Source organism: Leucoraja erinacea, chromosome 15 (genome assembly GCF_028641065.1).
Source record: "Leucoraja erinacea ecotype New England chromosome 15, Leri_hhj_1, whole genome shotgun sequence".
Taxonomy (NCBI): domain Eukaryota; kingdom Metazoa; phylum Chordata; class Chondrichthyes; order Rajiformes; family Rajidae; genus Leucoraja; species Leucoraja erinaceus.
Window position 1 is genome coordinate 17,817,500 of NC_073391.1, and position 17,665 is coordinate 17,835,164.

Below are 17,665 nucleotides of genomic sequence, written 5' to 3' on the forward strand. Positions count from 1 at the left end.
GTCGTCCCGCCCGCTGATGTCACTTCCATCCGCCGCCTGTACTGTACCCGGCTGAACTGTGACATCGACGCCGGGGCTTTTGTTCCATCTCCTTCTGGACCGAAATACAAACAACGCGAGCGGGCGGCTTCCCATTCCCGGTCACCATCACTATCCGTCTCTGACCGGCCGACCTGTCTGCCGCCTCTCCCGGCGCTGTCTCCCCCCGCCCGAACGCCAGCGAAACCGACATGTTTGGTTGTTTACAACCGCTGTCGAATGGAATATAACTGAGGCTGAAGGTATGACGGCGGAAGGGGAAGCTTTCTCTATTCGCCCCTTGGTCTTGCAGGCCTGTGGTCTGCGGTCTCTCCCTCCCTCTCCGCCCCCTCGCGGCCCCCGGTTTGAAAGTAAACGGCGTAACGGACGGGGCTGGAAAAGCCACTGTGTGCGGCTGGAAAACGCAACGTCGGCAACGGGGGAAGGGGGTCGCCGGCTGAGGGAACCACCGCTGATGAGTTGTCCGATCCCGAATCGCCACCCTTCTTGAACCCATATATATATATTGTGATTGTTTTTGTCGGGCTGCATTTCAAAATAACGCGGCCGACCGCAACTGGATGCGTAAACGATTGACGCGTTTGGCCATCTATGGCAGGAGGTGCTGCCCTTGCGTTGGCACCGGTTTGGCCCTGGTTCGGAGAGATGGGCGGACCGTCGGTTAAGGCCGGCTTCATGGAGTGACCAGAGAAGCCATTTATAAAACCAAACTTTCCTGATGTGCCTTCGCTCCATAGATGCTGCTGCACCCGCTGAGTTTCTCCAGCATTTTTGTGTACCTTCCTGATTGCGGAATGTGTAAGGAATGCAATGTGGAAGAAACTGTAGATGGTGGTTCACACCACCGAAGACAGACACGCAATGCTGCTCAGCGGGACAGGCAGCATCAAAGATCCTAGAGGACTCTAGGATCTTTGGGCAGCATCTCTGGAGAGAAGGAATGGGTGACGTTTCGGGTCGAGACCTCACTTCAGACAGTCAGGCGAGAGAGGCCAGAGGGGTTTCGACCCGAAAAGCCACCCATTCCGTCTTTCCAAGAGATGCTGCTTGTCCCGCTGAGTTACTGCAGCATTTTTTGTCTATCTTCGGTGTAAACCTGCAGCTGCAGGTCCTTCCTACACGAAAAACCAAACCTGACTGCGGGCTTCACCTGGCCGATAGCTAATAATGGACCGTTGCCTTGATCATCGTTACTTTTTTGCACATCTTTCAATTCATTTGTTCTATATCTCTCTGTTTATATCTCTCGTTTCCCTTTCCTCTGACTCTCAGTCTGAAGAAAGATCTCAACCCGAAACGTCACCCATTCCTTCTCTCCAAAGATGCTACCTGTCCCGCTGAGTTGCGCCGCATTTTGGCTCTATCTTCCTGACTGCGGGCTGTTTTAAAAACAAATCTCTCTCCCAGTGCAGTTTAGAAACATAGAAATTAGGTGCAGGAGTAGGCCATTCGGCCCTTCGAGCCTGCATGATTCAATATGATCATGGCTGATCATCCAACTCGGTATCCCGTACCTGCCTTTCTCTCCATACCCCCTGATCCCCTTAGCCACAAGGGCCACATCTAACTCCCTCCTAAAGATAGCCAATGAACTGGCCTCAACTACCCTCTGTGGCAGATAGTTCCAGAGATTCCACCACTCTCTGTGTGAAAAAAGTTCTTCTCATCTCGGTTTTAAAGGATTTCCCCCGTATCCTTAAGCTGTGACCCCCTTGTCCTGGACTTCCCTAACATCGGGAAGAAATCTTCCTGCATCTAGCCTGTCCAACCCCTTAAGAATTTTTTGTAAGTTTCTATAAGATCCCCTCTCAATCTCCTAAATTCTAGAGAGTATAAACCAAGTCTACCCAGTCTTTCTTCATAAGACAGTCCTGACATCCCAGGAATCAGTCTGGTGAACCGTCTCTGCACTCCCTCTATGGCAATAATGTCCTTCCTCAGATTTGGAGACCAAAACTGTACGCAATACTCCAGGTGTGGTCTCACCAAGACCCTGTACAACTGCAGTAGAACCTCCCTGCTCCTATACTCAAATCCTTTTGCAATGAAAGCTAACATACCATTTGCTTTCTTTACTGCCTGCTGCACCTGCATGCCTACCTTCAATGACTGGTGTACCATGACACCCAGGTCTCGCTGCATCTCCCCCTTTCCCAATCGGCCACCATTTAGATAATAGTTTAACTGTTTGACTGCCTTGAATGTAGAAAACCTGTATTATTAGTAAATGTATCTATAAAGCATTCAATGGAAATATTGTTTACAATGTTAGATGATTGGGGTGGTGTGAACTCTAGGCTGGTCTCAGTCTTGATCTCAACAGAGGCAATTCATTCTCCTCTGGCAGAGCAATTCAAGTATTGGTCTGCACATCACGCATCGCTTGGGCAACGTCCAATTAACACCTAACATTTAATACCACTCGAACAAAGTGCTGGAGGAACTCAGTGGGTGATGAAACATCTGTGGAGGGACTGGACAGATTGTTTTGGGTGAAAAGTCACTTGTCCCTTTCCTCCACTAAAAACTGACCACTGAGTTCCTCCAGCACTTTGTGTTTTGCCCATGTAACCACAGTCAAGGTTACCAATCGCTACTGAATCCATTGCAAGAGAGGGAGATGAATATTGGTTTCATTAAAACAAATTTTCAGAGAGAGCTTTTAAAAAGAAAATAGTTCTGGAACACTTTTTGCCTTCACCCCTTTTCTACCTTGGGCCGGTTTAGCAACGACAGACTATTAAATTATTGGAATTAAGAAGTTTAAAAATCAAGTCAAGTCAAGTTTATTCGTCACATACACATAGGAGATGTGCAGTGAAATGAAAAGTGGCAATGCTCGCGGACTTTGTGCAAAAAGACAAACAAACAAACAACCAAACAAACTACAAACAGAATGGAACAGAATCACATATTCTTTTACATATTAAATATTGTGGGCGGAAGGAAAAAGGGAAAAAAACAGCAATTTAAAAAAAAAAATGAAGATAACCTTAATGTATGAATTATAAAAGGTATCACATGACAGTATGTCAATGGATAACTTTGAAGATAAATTATTTGTGATAATGAAAATGCTGCAAAGGCAAAACCAGATTCTGTGGATCTGGGAATAGCGGATGAGCTGGAAATCTGAGAAGAGTGCATTTTGTTTTTTGACAAGGAAATAGACACAAGTTGAGGATGGAGATTCTTTAGTAGATATGATAATGCTGAGAAAATGGTCTGATGTAGAAACCAAATTTGTTAGGGTTACAATGGATGGTGAGGATGATTTTGGGAACAAATTGGAGACGGCAGCAGTGTAAGAATTTAGTAACCAAATAAGGGCAGAGATATACATGAAAAACGAATGGGACAAGCCATTTGGCCTTTCAAGGCTATTCTGTGGTGGAATATTGTGGCTGAACTTCTACTTTAATGCCCCTTGCCTGCACTACCCTCATACTGCTTGATTCCTTTAATATCCAGAAATCTATTGCAATGGATCTTTATTTTCAATGAACTAAATGGCTCTGGGGTGGGGAATTCTAAGGATTCACCATTCTGTGTGAAATTCCACTTTAGCCTGCCTCCTATTTTAAGATCATGATTCCTGGTTCTAAACCCCTCAGCAAGAGAAATTTGTGTCCAGATGGTCAAGCTCTGATGAAGTTTCAATGAGTTCTTCTTTCATTCCTCTTAATTGTAGTGAATACATACCCAGTGTACATGAGCTTTCCTCATATGACAATCCTTAAACCAATAGGGAATTTTGCTGTGCTTCCTTTATTGAAAGTCTATCTTGTTTTTAAAAGGATACCAAATCAGTGCATGGTGGTGTGATCTCACCAGGATGACATCTTTACTCCTGTACTCAAATACTTTTATAATGAAGGTCGACATACCAACCAGCTGCTGGTTACCTGATGCTTGTTGTCATCTTGGCTTTCAATGACTTCTCTGTTTTGCTGTTTTTTACATCAAAGTTGACAATTCACATTTTTCCATAATGTTGTATCTGTCATGTTCTTGGCCACTCATTCAGTTCGTTTAAAGCTATATCCCCTTGAAACCACCTTACATCCTCCCTCATAATCCTCAATAGTTTGTATCATTAGGACATTTGGCAATATTACATTTGACCCCATTGGCCTAATTGCAGATTCAAATCTTGAATTTCTGGGACACAACCACTAAAGATCTTTAAAATTTCACTCTGCTTTCTGTCCAATAACCAAATTTTAATCCATGTCAGTATATTATTCCATCTCCATATGCTTTAGCCCTGTGCAAGAAATTATCTTGACAGATAGTAAATGAGTTCAGAGTTGAAGCATATTCGGATGATATAATGGCTAGCTTCCATAAATAAGGTAGTGGAGAGCAAAGCTTTATTTCTTAAATTGCGCAAATCCTAGCTTAGCTTTTCAATGTTTTTAATGTGAACATTTCGTCAAATGGATGGGTTGAAAGTAATGATGGGTGTGGAGTTGATAATAATGGTAGAGTAATATTCCCCATGCTGTCATCTTTGAGAGTATTCTCTCTTTCAATTATAGCCTTCTCTATATTTAGTAAACAAAATTACTCTGAAATAAAAACAGATTAGTGATATCTTCATTCATTATTATGTTATAATTCTTAGGCTGATCTCCCAGAAGAAATCATAGCACTGCACTGCATTTTAGTAATGTATATTATTGTAGATTTTTTTTTCAATGTAGTTGAAAGTGGTAAAAATTTATTTTGCAAAATCTTTTGCTTTCATGAGATGTAATTACATTGTCTTATCTTTATCTTAGGGCATAATAATTTCTGTTTCGAGCTGGTAGTTTAGTTTATTGTCACGTATACCGAGGTACAGTGAAACCAGACAGCAGAAAGACAATATATGAATACAATCAAGCCATCGACTGTATTCCCATGATATAGGGAATAATGTTTAGTGAAGGTAAAGTCCAATTAAAGATAGTCCAAGGATCTCAAATGAGGTAGATAGTAGCTCGGGACCGCTATCTAGTTGTTAATAGAATGGTTCAGTTGCCTGATAACAGCTGGGAAGAAACTGTACCTGAACTGGAGGTGTGCCTTTTGCTTCTATACCTTTTGCCTGGTGGGAGAGGGGACAAGAGGGAGTGGCCGGGATGAGTCTCTTCCTTGACTATGCTGGTAGCCTTGCAGAGGCAGCGTGAAGTGTATGTGGAGTCCATGGAAGGTTGGCTTGTGTGATGGTCTGGACTGCGTCCACAATACTCTGCAATTTCTTGCCGGCTTGGATGGAGATGTTCCCAAACCATGCTGTGATGCATCCCGATAAATTGCTTTCTACGGCACATCTGTAGAAGTTGGTGAGAATTGTTGGGGACATACCGAATGTCCTAAACATTCTGAGGGAGTAGAGGCGTTGGTGTACTTTAGTAGAGGCATCGGAGTGATAGAAAAGCAACACATCTATTCAAAGTATAGCTAAAATTTTTTTTTATAAATGCACTGGAGAAAATGTTTGGAGTACTTCCAATAAGCACTTTCTACATTTTTCAAAATAGCTTATTAATGGATATCTTCCTGTCCCCGAAAACATTATCCATTGATAAAAATACATCTCTTCATGCTCCTGAACACATCATCAGTGGTGTTACCTGGGGTCGTTGGGTGTTTTGGGTCTTTCAACATCAGACACCCTCACCCAGGCGACCCAGCTGTGGTTGATCAAACCACGACTTGTGTTCAGGTGGCATTTGCTCCTCCCCATGGACTTACTCTCCTGATCCAGAGCCATCTCGAGGCTTTCTCTGCTGCCTCTGTGGTGTTCTTGATGGCTCTTCTCCTCTCCATTCCGTTGATACCCAGTGCGCTCAAGGCTTTGTAGAGCGATTGCCCTGCAAAACCTTTGCAGCCAACTTCGATGGGCGTACACCTTGCCTTCCAGCCCTGCTTACGGCATTCTATGACCAGCTCTTTGTACTTGGTCTTCTAACTCTCGTGGGCCTCCTCCAGATGGTCCTCCCACGGCACTGTCAGTTCCAACAAGACGATGTTTTTGGTCGCCTCTGAGACCAGGAGGATGTCTGGCCTCAGGGTGGTCATGATAATGTGCTGCGGGAACTTCAGCTGTTTCACCAGGTCTACAGAAAGCTGCCAGTCCTGTGTGTCGCCAGGATTCCTGGCTGCTGTGGTTCTTGGCAGCTGCACTCCGGCCTTCACGAAGGTGATCATCTGGGTGGTGGGGCGTTCTCATCTGCAGCTGCTGATTCCTATGCTGATGGTTTTTGTAATAGGTTTAAGAACCTGGTCATGACGCTAGGTGTACCGGCCCTGCCCAAGAGCCTTTGGGCAGCAGCTCAGGATGTGTTCCAACGTACCCTTGCCTGAGCATTGCGGGCAATCCGGAGATTCCGCTTTGCCACAGATGAAGAGGTTCGATGGGCTGGGCAAACATCGTACACTGCCTGGACCGGGAACTACATATATTGTGGTTCAGCCTGCCAGAGCTCAGACCATGTGACTCTTCGGTCCATGGCCTGCTCCCACCTTGTCCAGGCCACCAGCTGCCTCAAGCCAACCACTCTGGTCGACCTCTCCTCCTCCACCACTGCCCTCACTTCCTCCTGGACCAGCCTGCACCTCTCCTTCCCCTAGGCCTTGTCAAACTGGGGAGTTGGGAAGGTTCCCAGACCAGCTCTTCCCCGAGTCACTGTTCCCACCAGGACTCTGGCGTATCCGAGACTCCGCTTGCAGCACGGCTTCGCCGGCTCTCCACTTCCTCCCAATTTTCACCTCCAACCCTGCCTGAGCCACCTTGGGGTCGCTGGAGTCCCTGCTCAGCATCACCTCTCTGGCCCGATTCACCTTAAACTCCTCCTCCAGGGACTTCAGGGGCAGCTGGAGCTTGGTGTTATTTCCGTAAAGGGCGATGCTGCTAAGACTCCTGGGCAGTCCCAGCCACCTCCTGAAGAAATTGCTGACTTTCCTCTCCAATCTCTCTACGATGGAGGTTGGGATTTCGTAGACTAGCAGTGGCCAGAGTATCCTTAGCAGCATACCATGTTGGTAAATCCATGCCTTGAACTTGCCGGGAAACCCCGACCGGTCCACCGCTCTCAACCAACTCTCCAGCTCCTGACTGGTTGCCTGGACTGATGCTGTATCCAAAGGTGTTATATCTAGAAGGTTGTGTGTGCTGGAAATGCTCACATTGGGGTATGGCATGAGAATTTCTTGTATTTTCTCATATTATCCCAGCTGGACATTAACAATATAGCATAACTATAATGTTAGTTCTAGAAATAACAGCAAGTCAAGGGCTAGGATTTTACAATCTGCAGATGAATTCTCAACATTTGGTTCAATTCTAGTATAGGAAAGTGAGTGGTAGTCAGAAAATGCTCAAGAATTTGAGAAACTTATTGTGGACAAGCCGATCAAATGAAATATTTTTCTGAATAATCCTAACCCTAATAATGTCAGACACTGTGTAATAGTTTGCGAATATGAAAAAAATATTGCACTTTTTTCTTTAGGAACTGAAGTGCTTCAATCTAAATCAAGAATATGCGAGAAAAAAGAAATGATTCTGTAGACTTCGTCAAGGATTTCCAGGAGTATCTCACTCAACAAACACAGCATGTAAACATGATTTCGGGTTCCGTTTGCAATGAAAAGGAACCAGAATTACTTCAGCCTGGTAAGAAATTGCTTAATTTACTAACATATAAATGGTGACAAAAGGGGCTGCAAATAATGATACTTTATTGTCACGTGTACCCAGCTAGGTGCAGTGAAATGCTTTGTTTTTGCATACAAAGTACACAAAGACGGTGACAAAGTTATAATAAGTATTCATCCTTCTTCATCCCCCCCTCCCCCACCACCAGGTCCCCCTTTGTTCTCGGGGTTCCCCCAAGCTGGGTCCCCCTTTGTTCTCGGCCGCTCCCATGCCGGATCCCCCTTTGTTTCAGCAGCTCTCCATGCCGGGTCCCCATTTGTTCTCACCAGCGTTGCCCGTCCACCTCTGCTCGTCTTCGAGGAATGACCCGACCGCGTCCGAGGGAGCTCCGACTCGACCTCCCCCTAACTTGATCTCGGGGCTCTGGCCCGACCACCATACTTTGACCACTTGCTCTTCACCGGCCACGGCACCCTGTGGAGCGAGTCGTCCTCCATCGTCTGACCGCGGCGGACCAGTCGGACCTGCTCGCCGGGGGTGTCCTGGCCCCAGATGTTGAAATCTTAGTTAAAAATAAACTACTGGTGGGACTCAGCAGATCAGGCAGCATTTGTGGAGGGAAATGGACAGAGGTTGAGATGCTTTGTCCGACTGATGGGGCAAAGGAAAGCTAGTAAAGAGAGGTTAAGGGGTGGGGCAAGAGCTAGCAAGTAATAGATGAATTCAGATGAGAAGGGGTTGCTTGCCAGATGGGTGGGGGAGATGGTTGGAGGAGAGTTGAGTGGAGATAGTGACCAAGGCTGGAGGTGAAAAGTGGAGAAGTCGATAGAAAACAAATGGTGGCATCTGATAAGGAAAGCGGGGAGTGAAATGTAGAACCAGAGGGTGGGATGTGGGTGGAAGGGAAGCGGTGGGGGGAAATAGGAGATCCGGACTAGGGAGGGAATGGGAGATGAGCTGGTGGAGGAAGGTTATGGAACTGCAAAATCAAACCCCCCCCCTCATCACTTGCTTGCCCTTATCCTACTCCTTCCCTCACCTCTCCATATCAGCCATCTCCCCTGTACTCCATCAGTCTGTAAGAGTTCCAGTCCAAACATGATCTGCCCATCTCCCTCTGCAGATGCTGTCCGACCCGTTGAGATCCTATAGCAGTTTGTCTTTTACTCAATATATAAATGGTGTTAACTTACCAGCAGTTTTATCTATTATTATGCACTCCCCACAGTTTATATTCAATTTAATATTAGCTTTGAAAATATCACACTGAGACATGTTAATTATGCACTCCAAAATAAATACATTTTAGAATTATTGCTTATGAGTGCATCAGCCATTTCATGAAATGCAAAGGTTCGGAGCTTTCCCTCGGCTGAGAGGATATTTTGAATATTTTGTAAATATGGCATGTAAAATCAATTTGTGGTCTGGTAGTGATTTATAAAAGAAACTTGTCTATTACAGTATTTTCTTTTTATTAATTTCACAGAGGTGCATTGCAGGGAATGAACTCACAGATTTACTAATCCTTCAAAATTACATTTTTTTGTAAAACTACTTTCAAAAACTATTATAGAGTATAAAAACTATTATGCTGGCAGAGTTGAATACCATGACATCTGACTGTCATAATATTTCACTCATGATTGTTCTCCATATGTGAGATTAGAAAGTGAACGGTGCAATTCTGTCCAACTGCAAGCATATACCAAGCTATCCCTGTGCAATATCCATGTGTGGATTTCTACAGTGGTTAAATTAACATTTTTCAGATGTTCCTAATACTTATTACAACCCACCAGTTTCAGTACCTTGATCCAGAAATGGTAGGAAGTTTATTTTGTTAAAACAACTATCTATAAGTACATGTTGCAAAAGATTTATGTAGTTAACCTTGTGAATCTCCCAGTCATTGGCAGCTCAATGCAATGCCCTTATTTTGTTGTGGTTGTTTTAATGATTGCCCCCCCCCCCCCATATTTCAACTTAATTGAAGTGACAAGAAAGTCATTCAGAGTATGTTGTTGCTTTTCAAATCTAGGTCCATCTGTTACAGTGCTCCTGCGTTTGAATTTGCTGTGTCTTGTTTCCATTCTGCCAATGTTGAATTAGCCCATATCAGCATTGCAACATTCACAGGGTATATTATTTGTAAACTATCCTTCTTTGGATCGTTTGTAGCCTGTGACATGGTTGACCAGATCATCTTCTTTATTGGAACTACTGTATAATGGCCTTATTGCATTCTTTTCTACCCAGTTATTGCCAATGAATTATTTACAATGGTTTCTCTTTTTCTGTATTGTTCTTTCTGGAGTCTTTAGAACTTTTTCAGGGAAACAAAATCTGCTATCAATACTTCTGTGCATGAATGTGCCATCGTTGCCCTCTGAATTGGCCTTGCAAAACCACGCAGTTAGGGGAAATTTTGAAATAGATACAAAATATTGACCTGGCAACTGACATGGTATGAATGCATAAATTAAAATAAAATTGAAAGAACCCAAATGGCTGCAAAGATTACTCTGCAACTGTTATGTTGTGCCTCTCTTTATCCATCTGGTCTCTTCTACAGCTTTTGGTACAGTCAGTTCCACCTTCCTCATCTATCTAGCTTTGTTCCAGTCTTGCCTGTCTAATTACATCACGATTGGCTTCTTTTCTTGGCTACTTCATTGTGTTTGTCAGAGTGACTGCAATTCTGCCTTTAAAATCAAGTTTGTCAGCCTCCATTAGGGAATTAAGCAGTAATAACATGAATGTCATGGAGATAAATGATATTCTGATGATATAATTTAATGATTAAGCTGTTTATAGACGTTTCACTACAGAGCTGCTGCATTTTCTATAATACAGCGGTTATATTGGCTGTTAAATATGTGGGACGTCTTAAAAAAAAAAAAAAAACAAGTTTACTTTTCTGAACATCATCTTTAACTTCCAGTTAGACTCTCCATAGTGTGTCTTTTCTTTATATGCCTTGTGACCTTTTTTGGATTGATAGAGCTATTAGTTGTGTTATCTATGCTGTCGTTTGGCTCACCACTTTATAGTAACAGATTGTCTGACTTTACTTTAGACTTTAGGCGCGGAAGCAGGTCATTTGGCCCATTTAATCTGTTCTGACCAGTGATCACCCCATGCACTAGCACTATCCTAAACATTAGGGACAAATTTACAATTTTACTAAAGCCAATTAATCTACAAACCTGTACGCCTTTGGTGTTTAGGAGAAAACTGGAGCACCCGGAGAAAATCCTGCTGTCACAGGGTGAATGTACAAAGTCCGTACAGACAGCACCCTCAGTCAGGATCGAACCCAGGTCTCTGGCGCTGCACCACTGTGTCCGCACATACACAAAATATTTCACACAATTTGCCAAAGTCCAAATATATTTTCAGCATTTCCTTTTGCTTTACTTTTATGTATTTTGAGTGCATGTATTTACATGTAAATAATATCTATCAGGCACTCACATTTATTACTTAAGAAATTTGGGGGAAATGCCAACAATTCTTCACCTAACTGCCAGCATTTGCCCTGTTACTGATGGGTAGTTTGGGATTTTCACATGAATGCTGAGGTCCCAAACTTGCTATCCAGGCACTACCAGGAGTGGGCTGCTGCACTTCAGTATTGAACTTCACATGAAGATCAGTACTGATTATAAACTTGCTATAATTTCCTAGCTGTTAAAATCTAGCATTGGGTAATCTGCTATTAAACCTGCACCAGGTTAGACATGGCTTGGAAACAATGGGAGCCCATTCATCTGAAAGGAGAGGGATAGTCTTGAGAAAGAAAGGTAAGTAAATGGTCATTTACATTAATTTTAATTGAGATAGTTTGATGTTTTTCCATTTAAGTTACAGTAATTCAAATTTTACCTTTTAAAAAAAATATTTTTAGGATATTTCTGACATTCAAAAGAGTTTAGTCTTTGACAACTGTCAAAGCATGGAACATGACTTTGCTAACCAGCATTCAAATATTTCATGGGTGAGATCTGATTCATTTGCAGAATGTCCTAGTGCTGCACATAACCTTGGCATTTACAAGTCAAGGCAAGTCAAGTTTATTTGTCACATATGCATACGAGATGTGCAGTGAAATGAAAAGTGGCAATGCCTGCGGAATGTGCAAAAAAACTACAAAACAGAATAGAACAGAACAGTAATTACATATTGCTGAGAAAAAAAAAAACGCAATTCTAAAAAGACACAACAATAGTTTGGTACAGTAAGTTAGTCCCTGGTGAGATGAGAGTTTACAGTCCTAATGGCCTCTGGGAAGAAACTCCGTATTATCCTCTCTGTTTTGACAGCATGACAGTGGAGGCATTTGACTGGCCGTAGCAGCTGGAACAGTTGTTGCTGGGGTGGAAGGGGTCCCCCATAATGTTGCTGGCTCTGGATCTGCACCTTCTGATGTATAGTTCCTGCAGAGGGGCGAGTGTAGTTCCCATAGTGCGTTCGACCGAACACACTACTCTCTGCAGAGCCTTCTTGTCCTGGGCAGAGCTGTTCCCAAACCAGATTGTGATGTTTATGGACAAGATGCTTCGAGAGTAGATGAGTAGATGCACTGGAGGATCTTCAGAGGGACTCTGAATTTCCTCAGCTGCCTGAGGTGGTAAAGGCGCTGCCTTGCCCTACTCACCAGTGCGGCAGCGTGGGATGTCCATGTCAGATCCTCAGTGATGTGGACTCCCAGGTATTTAAAGCAGCTCGCCCTATTCACAGTATCCCCATTTATCTTCAGTGGCGTGTACGTCCTCGGACGCTGTGCCTTCCTAAAGTACATGATCAGCTCCTTAGTTTTTTTCACATTCAGGAGGAGGCTGTTGTCCTGACACCAGAGCGCCAGATCAGCCACCTCTTCCCGGTAGGCCTTTGCATTATTTTCGGTGATCAGGCCCACCACCACAGTGTCATCAGCAAACTTGATTATAGAGTTGTAGCTGAACCTAGCCACACAGTTATGTGTGTACAGGGAGTTCAGTAGGGGGCTGAGGACACAACGCTGAGGGTGGGGGATCCTGTGCTCAGGGTGAGGTTCTTTGATGTATTTCCTCCCATCTTGACTACCTGGGGCCTGGCGGTGAGAAAGTCCAGGACCCAGGCACACAGGGGAGTGTTAAGTCCCAGTTCCAACAGCTTCTCAGCAAGTCTGGTGGGGACTATTGTGTTGAAGGCTGGACTGTAGTCAATGAACAGCATACTCACATAGCCCCCCCCCCGGCTGTCAAGTTAAGAGAGAGAGCGGTGTGCAGACCCTGGGAGACCGCATCATCCGTGGATCTGTTCGGACGGTATGCAAACTGTAGCGGGTCCATGTTGCGAGGGAGGAAGGCGCAGATGTAGTTCTTGACCAGCCTCTCGAAGCATTTCATGACTACCGAGTTGAGGGCCACCGGTCGGTTGTCATTCAAACCAATCAATTATGCAGTCCATTTGGAATTGGACTGCATAAAACACCAAGTTGAGTTTGGTGGATCAGCAGAATTCAGCAACATATGCGACAGGGTGGTGGGCAGGTTGTGGTCTAGTGATACAGTGATTCGTTTCTTAAAGATTTTACTGATATGAAACAAGTTTACGCATTTTATAATAGTTAGTATTTTTATTGACAGCTGGAACAGAAAATCATCAAAATGGAATCCATCATGCATCTGTGGAAGTTTCCCTTGATGATGGCTCTGGGATGATAGGAGAAGGGCCAGAAAGAACAGCTGATGGAAAGTTGAAGTGTCAGTACTGTAACTACGCTAGCAAAGGGATAGCACGACTGATGGAGCACACCAGAATGCATACAGGTACTAGGCTGTACAATAAACTAGTTTATATAATTTAAGTGACAACAGGGTTGCATTGTTTGAGTCCATCGAAGTATTAGATGGATGAAATAGCAAGTCTCCCAAAATGAATTTGGTATAACCACCCTCCACTTTCTTTACCATTAATGAATTAAGTATTCCCTCACAGGTGATATCTCTGAACATTTTACCATGAAGACAAAGCATCCAAAGCTACATTTCAATAGACGTATTTATGGTTTCTTAGCTATTCACAAAATCAGCATAGACATTAAAAAGCTATTTTATATTTTGTTTACACCATAATAACCATGTTATTAAATTGTTAATATGACATTTATCACTTATTTGCATGTGAATGAAAATCTGAAAAGTGCAAAATAGACTGGTGGTCTCTGACAACTGGCAAAGCACTAGCATAAGTTCATTTGTCTTACAAAAAAAGGTGGACAGAGAAACACTGCACTATCAACCTGAGACTGGCAATAGGGAAAAATCTAGAATCCTGTCAGGGAACTTAAATTATTACTGGTTTACTTTTTTAAAGGAAATACTATTTTACAAATTCTTGTTACGAGGTGGCTAGCAGAATGTAAGGGAGAAGAAAAGTAAAACTATAGATACTGGGAATCTGAAATGAAAACATAGTTGGAAATACTCCGATCAGGCTGCATCTGTGAAAAGAGAAACAGTTGATATTTAAGGTCAGTGATCTTTCATGGATTGTGATTAGCTGTAATATATTGAATTGAGGATTGTTTCATAAGCAGGAAAAAGACTGGCAATAAGTAAATAGTGTTCAACTTTATAGGCTGCAATAATTGAAGGAATAAAGGATTGGTGCTTTGTCTTGAGTTGCTGATTATCTATATCAATGATGAGGTGTCAGTGCATAATGCATACAGGTTTGCTGCTGACACAAGAAGAGGTGAGAATACGACAAAGGGAAGGCTGCAACATGCAAATAGGCGTGAACAGAAATGTGGCAGCTAAAGGATGTGAACAGAAATGTGGCAGCTGCAGCAGCACATTGAAATGTGAAGTTATCAAATTTGTTGGGTAAACTAAAATTTCAAAATATTGATATTATGAAGGATCCAAGCATCTTTGTATATGAATCCGTCAATGTACAGAGTATTTGTATTTAGGACAGAGTGTTTGTATTTAGATCATAATTATTCTTTACAACAAAGGGGAACTAGTAAATATTTTTTCCTATATCATGAGGTTCATATGTGAATCAATATGTATAGATTTGAACTTTAAAAATGTTGCCTCACAGAGTGCAACACGTGCAAATGGACTCCCTCCTAAAGAGATGGAATTAATTAGCCTTATATTTTCGAATTAAAACATTTTTTTTAATGCAAAAAGTAAGTCTTAAAGAGTTGACAAGATGCATTCTGAGAGCAAGGACTGGATTTTTTTACCAATACCAGCATTAATGCTGGGCCGTAGCATGTTTCCGTGTTCAAGACCTGGTTTTCATCGTTTCTGTAGACCTAAGCTTGTGGCAGCATTTTTTGACCTGCTGCCAACTGCCCCTGCTCTGTACTGGTGGACACCTCAAAGTGATGTAAATTCCCATGCCTAATGAGCTTGAGCCAATTCTTATTTTAAATGTCCGTTATTGAATGCTTGAATGTCAAAGATATTCATAAACATTTAATAACTGTCAGTTTTTACAGCTTATGAGCGGGAGTGAAGCTCTGTCCTGCCAACATGCCGGAATTGCAACAGTTTCTGGTGCAACTTTACACCCATGCCAAGCTCAAAGAAATAACATGAGGTTGGTAGCTGGCAATCTCTAGTCAATAATACCAGTCTTTCCTTTGGCTGGAGAATCTAGTACTAGGTATGACCATCTTTGAATGAAAGTAATTAGTAATGAGACAAATATCTTCCCTCAAAGAACTGTGAATCTTTGGACACCATCTCAGAGCAGTGGATGTTGGTTGAATATGTCCAAGCATTGATTTCTAAAGCATTCAATATATGGTGCAGTAAGATGAACTGTAGTACAACAGTTGAGTACTTGTTTAAGGAAAAGCATGCTTAAGATGACCCTGTCATATTCTAATTTATATTGTTCTTTTGTAATGCAGGTGAGAAGCCCCACAGATGCCATTTATGTCCGTTTGCATCAGCTTACGAGCGTCATCTGGAAGCACACATGCGCTCACATAGAGGTGAAAAACCATACAAATGTGAACTCTGCCCATTCCGTTGCAGTGATCAAAGTAACTTGTCTCATCATCGTAGGCGCAGACATAAACTTCTTCCTCTGAAAGGACGCAGGGCTTCAATGACCAATAAAAGAATGATGGGAATCTTGCAGAAAAGGTCCAGCTACTCCCTGAGTTATGGAAGAAGACCAATGATTAATTTCAGTCCTCCACCAATGCTGATGCAGAAGACAGATTATCTTGATGAGTTTTCGCACAGTATATCAGCCGAATCTTATGAGGCTCTGGGAAAGGCACAAATTAGTGGCATATCAAAGGATGTACAGGACATGGTGGATAATCCATTAAACCGGCTATCCGCCTTAGCTGGCCAGCTTTCCAGCCTTGCACATGATGTCCAAACTCCAGCATCTTCTGATATGGCAACCTGCAGGGATGAAAAACCATTTGTAATACAACAGTGTATAGCACCAACAATTACCACTGTGGTCTCGAGTGTGGCACAAAGTTCATCCAATGCTAGCCCTGATAGACATCCAGTGCATAACCAGAGAAACTTCAGTCCTGTTGCAGGACCAAATAGTGAGCGCAGTGCTCAAATGAGCTCACCTTGCATGACAAACAGCCAACCTAGCACCCCTACTCTTCCAGTTCAAGTCCAGGATCCACAGTTATTGCACCATTGCCAGCACTGTGACATGTATTTTGCTGACAATATCCTATATACCATTCACATGGGGTGCCATGGCTATGAGAATCCTTTTCAATGTAACATATGTGGATGCAAATGTAAAAATCAATATGACTTTGCTTGTCATTTTGCCAGAGGTCAGCATAAGCAAATTTAATCTTATTTGTGTTAATAAACCATTTAAAAACTAATCAGGATCAATCTTATTTTGAAAGGAAGCAACTTTATCCAGCATAAAAATAAGAACCAAATTAAGTTATATTTTAAAACCTAAAACTATATGTCAGTGAATTTTTCTCCCCTTGCTTTTCTAATGTTGCCATTTCATGGTCTACCTTGTCACGAGGGACCATTAAAGCATGAAACTGGAAAATATTGCATGAAAGCTGATGAAAAACATGACGTCGGAGCTAGTGCCAGTCACCGGAGACGTCAGGACCGAACGGGACCCGTCCCCCAGGCCCACTGCAAGCCACGGAGATCCCAGAGACCCACAGCCCAGCAGGCCCCGAGCCCCGTTCCAATTCCAGAGGAACACGCTCCCCGTAGGAAACCAATATTGCAGGTTGCGGATGAGGGGGCGCAGCTTGGGCTGTGAACCGTCTACCGGCCACCCCCCTGTACTAGGAGCTGAGACTGGGAACTGTGGGGTTGTTTTGGACAAACGACCTAGCCCACCCCGCTCCAAGGAAAGAAGCATGGAATAGGATTTGTCATTTCTCCAGGTTATTCAAACCTAAAGTTAGTGGCACCTGATGTAATATTCTTCAAGTTGTTCATAACATGACAGCTGCCGGGTGGAGGATACATGGGCAACCATTCTAAAGAATATGGATCCTGTCGACGTGTGCTTTCTTGTGTATTGGATATTTCCAATCTATTTCCACTATCAGTTTGTGGATGCTGAGCCCAGTTGCAGTGTTTCTAACATTGTTCTTGCAAAAAAGATTGGAGGCATCTCTTGAGTTTTTAGTAATGATGATTTGCAGCAAATATTTGAAATTTTATTAATATTATCGTCCTGTTTTGGAAACATATATAAAACACTGGAAAATGTTAAGATGGTCTTTCTCGTTAAATATTACCACTTATTTTTAAGTATTTTAGCTCTTGGTTTTATGACTTTTTTGCAGGTTGCCTAAGTTTTGATTTTTGTATCATTTATCTCTCAAAGATTAATATCTTGACACTTGTGGGCACAGTTTAGATTGAATCGTGAAAGTTACCACCTTTTCCAAGGACCAATGACTTTACAGCTTTACGCTGAAAAGGAACAACTTGGACC

General features: G+C 42.9%; 1 protein-coding gene across 2 annotated transcripts; it reads left to right on the forward strand.

Moving 5' to 3' along the window:
* Positions 1-40: 40 nt before the first annotated feature.
* Positions 41-16,571, forward strand: LOC129703994 (zinc finger protein Pegasus-like). 2 transcript variants are annotated; one of them, XM_055646778.1, is made up of 4 exons: positions 41-281; positions 7,542-7,705; positions 13,321-13,503; positions 15,609-16,571. In XM_055646778.1, exons 2-4 carry the CDS (start codon positions 7,573-7,575, stop codon positions 16,535-16,537), a joined length of 1,245 nt encoding a protein of 414 aa, XP_055502753.1. In that variant the 5' UTR covers positions 41-281; positions 7,542-7,572; the 3' UTR covers positions 16,538-16,571. The 2 variants fall into 2 exon arrangements, with proteins under 2 accessions (XP_055502753.1, XP_055502754.1); XM_055646779.1 differs by lacking the exon at positions 41-281 and adding an exon at positions 11,424-11,493.
* Positions 16,572-17,665: the final 1,094 nt, after the last annotated feature.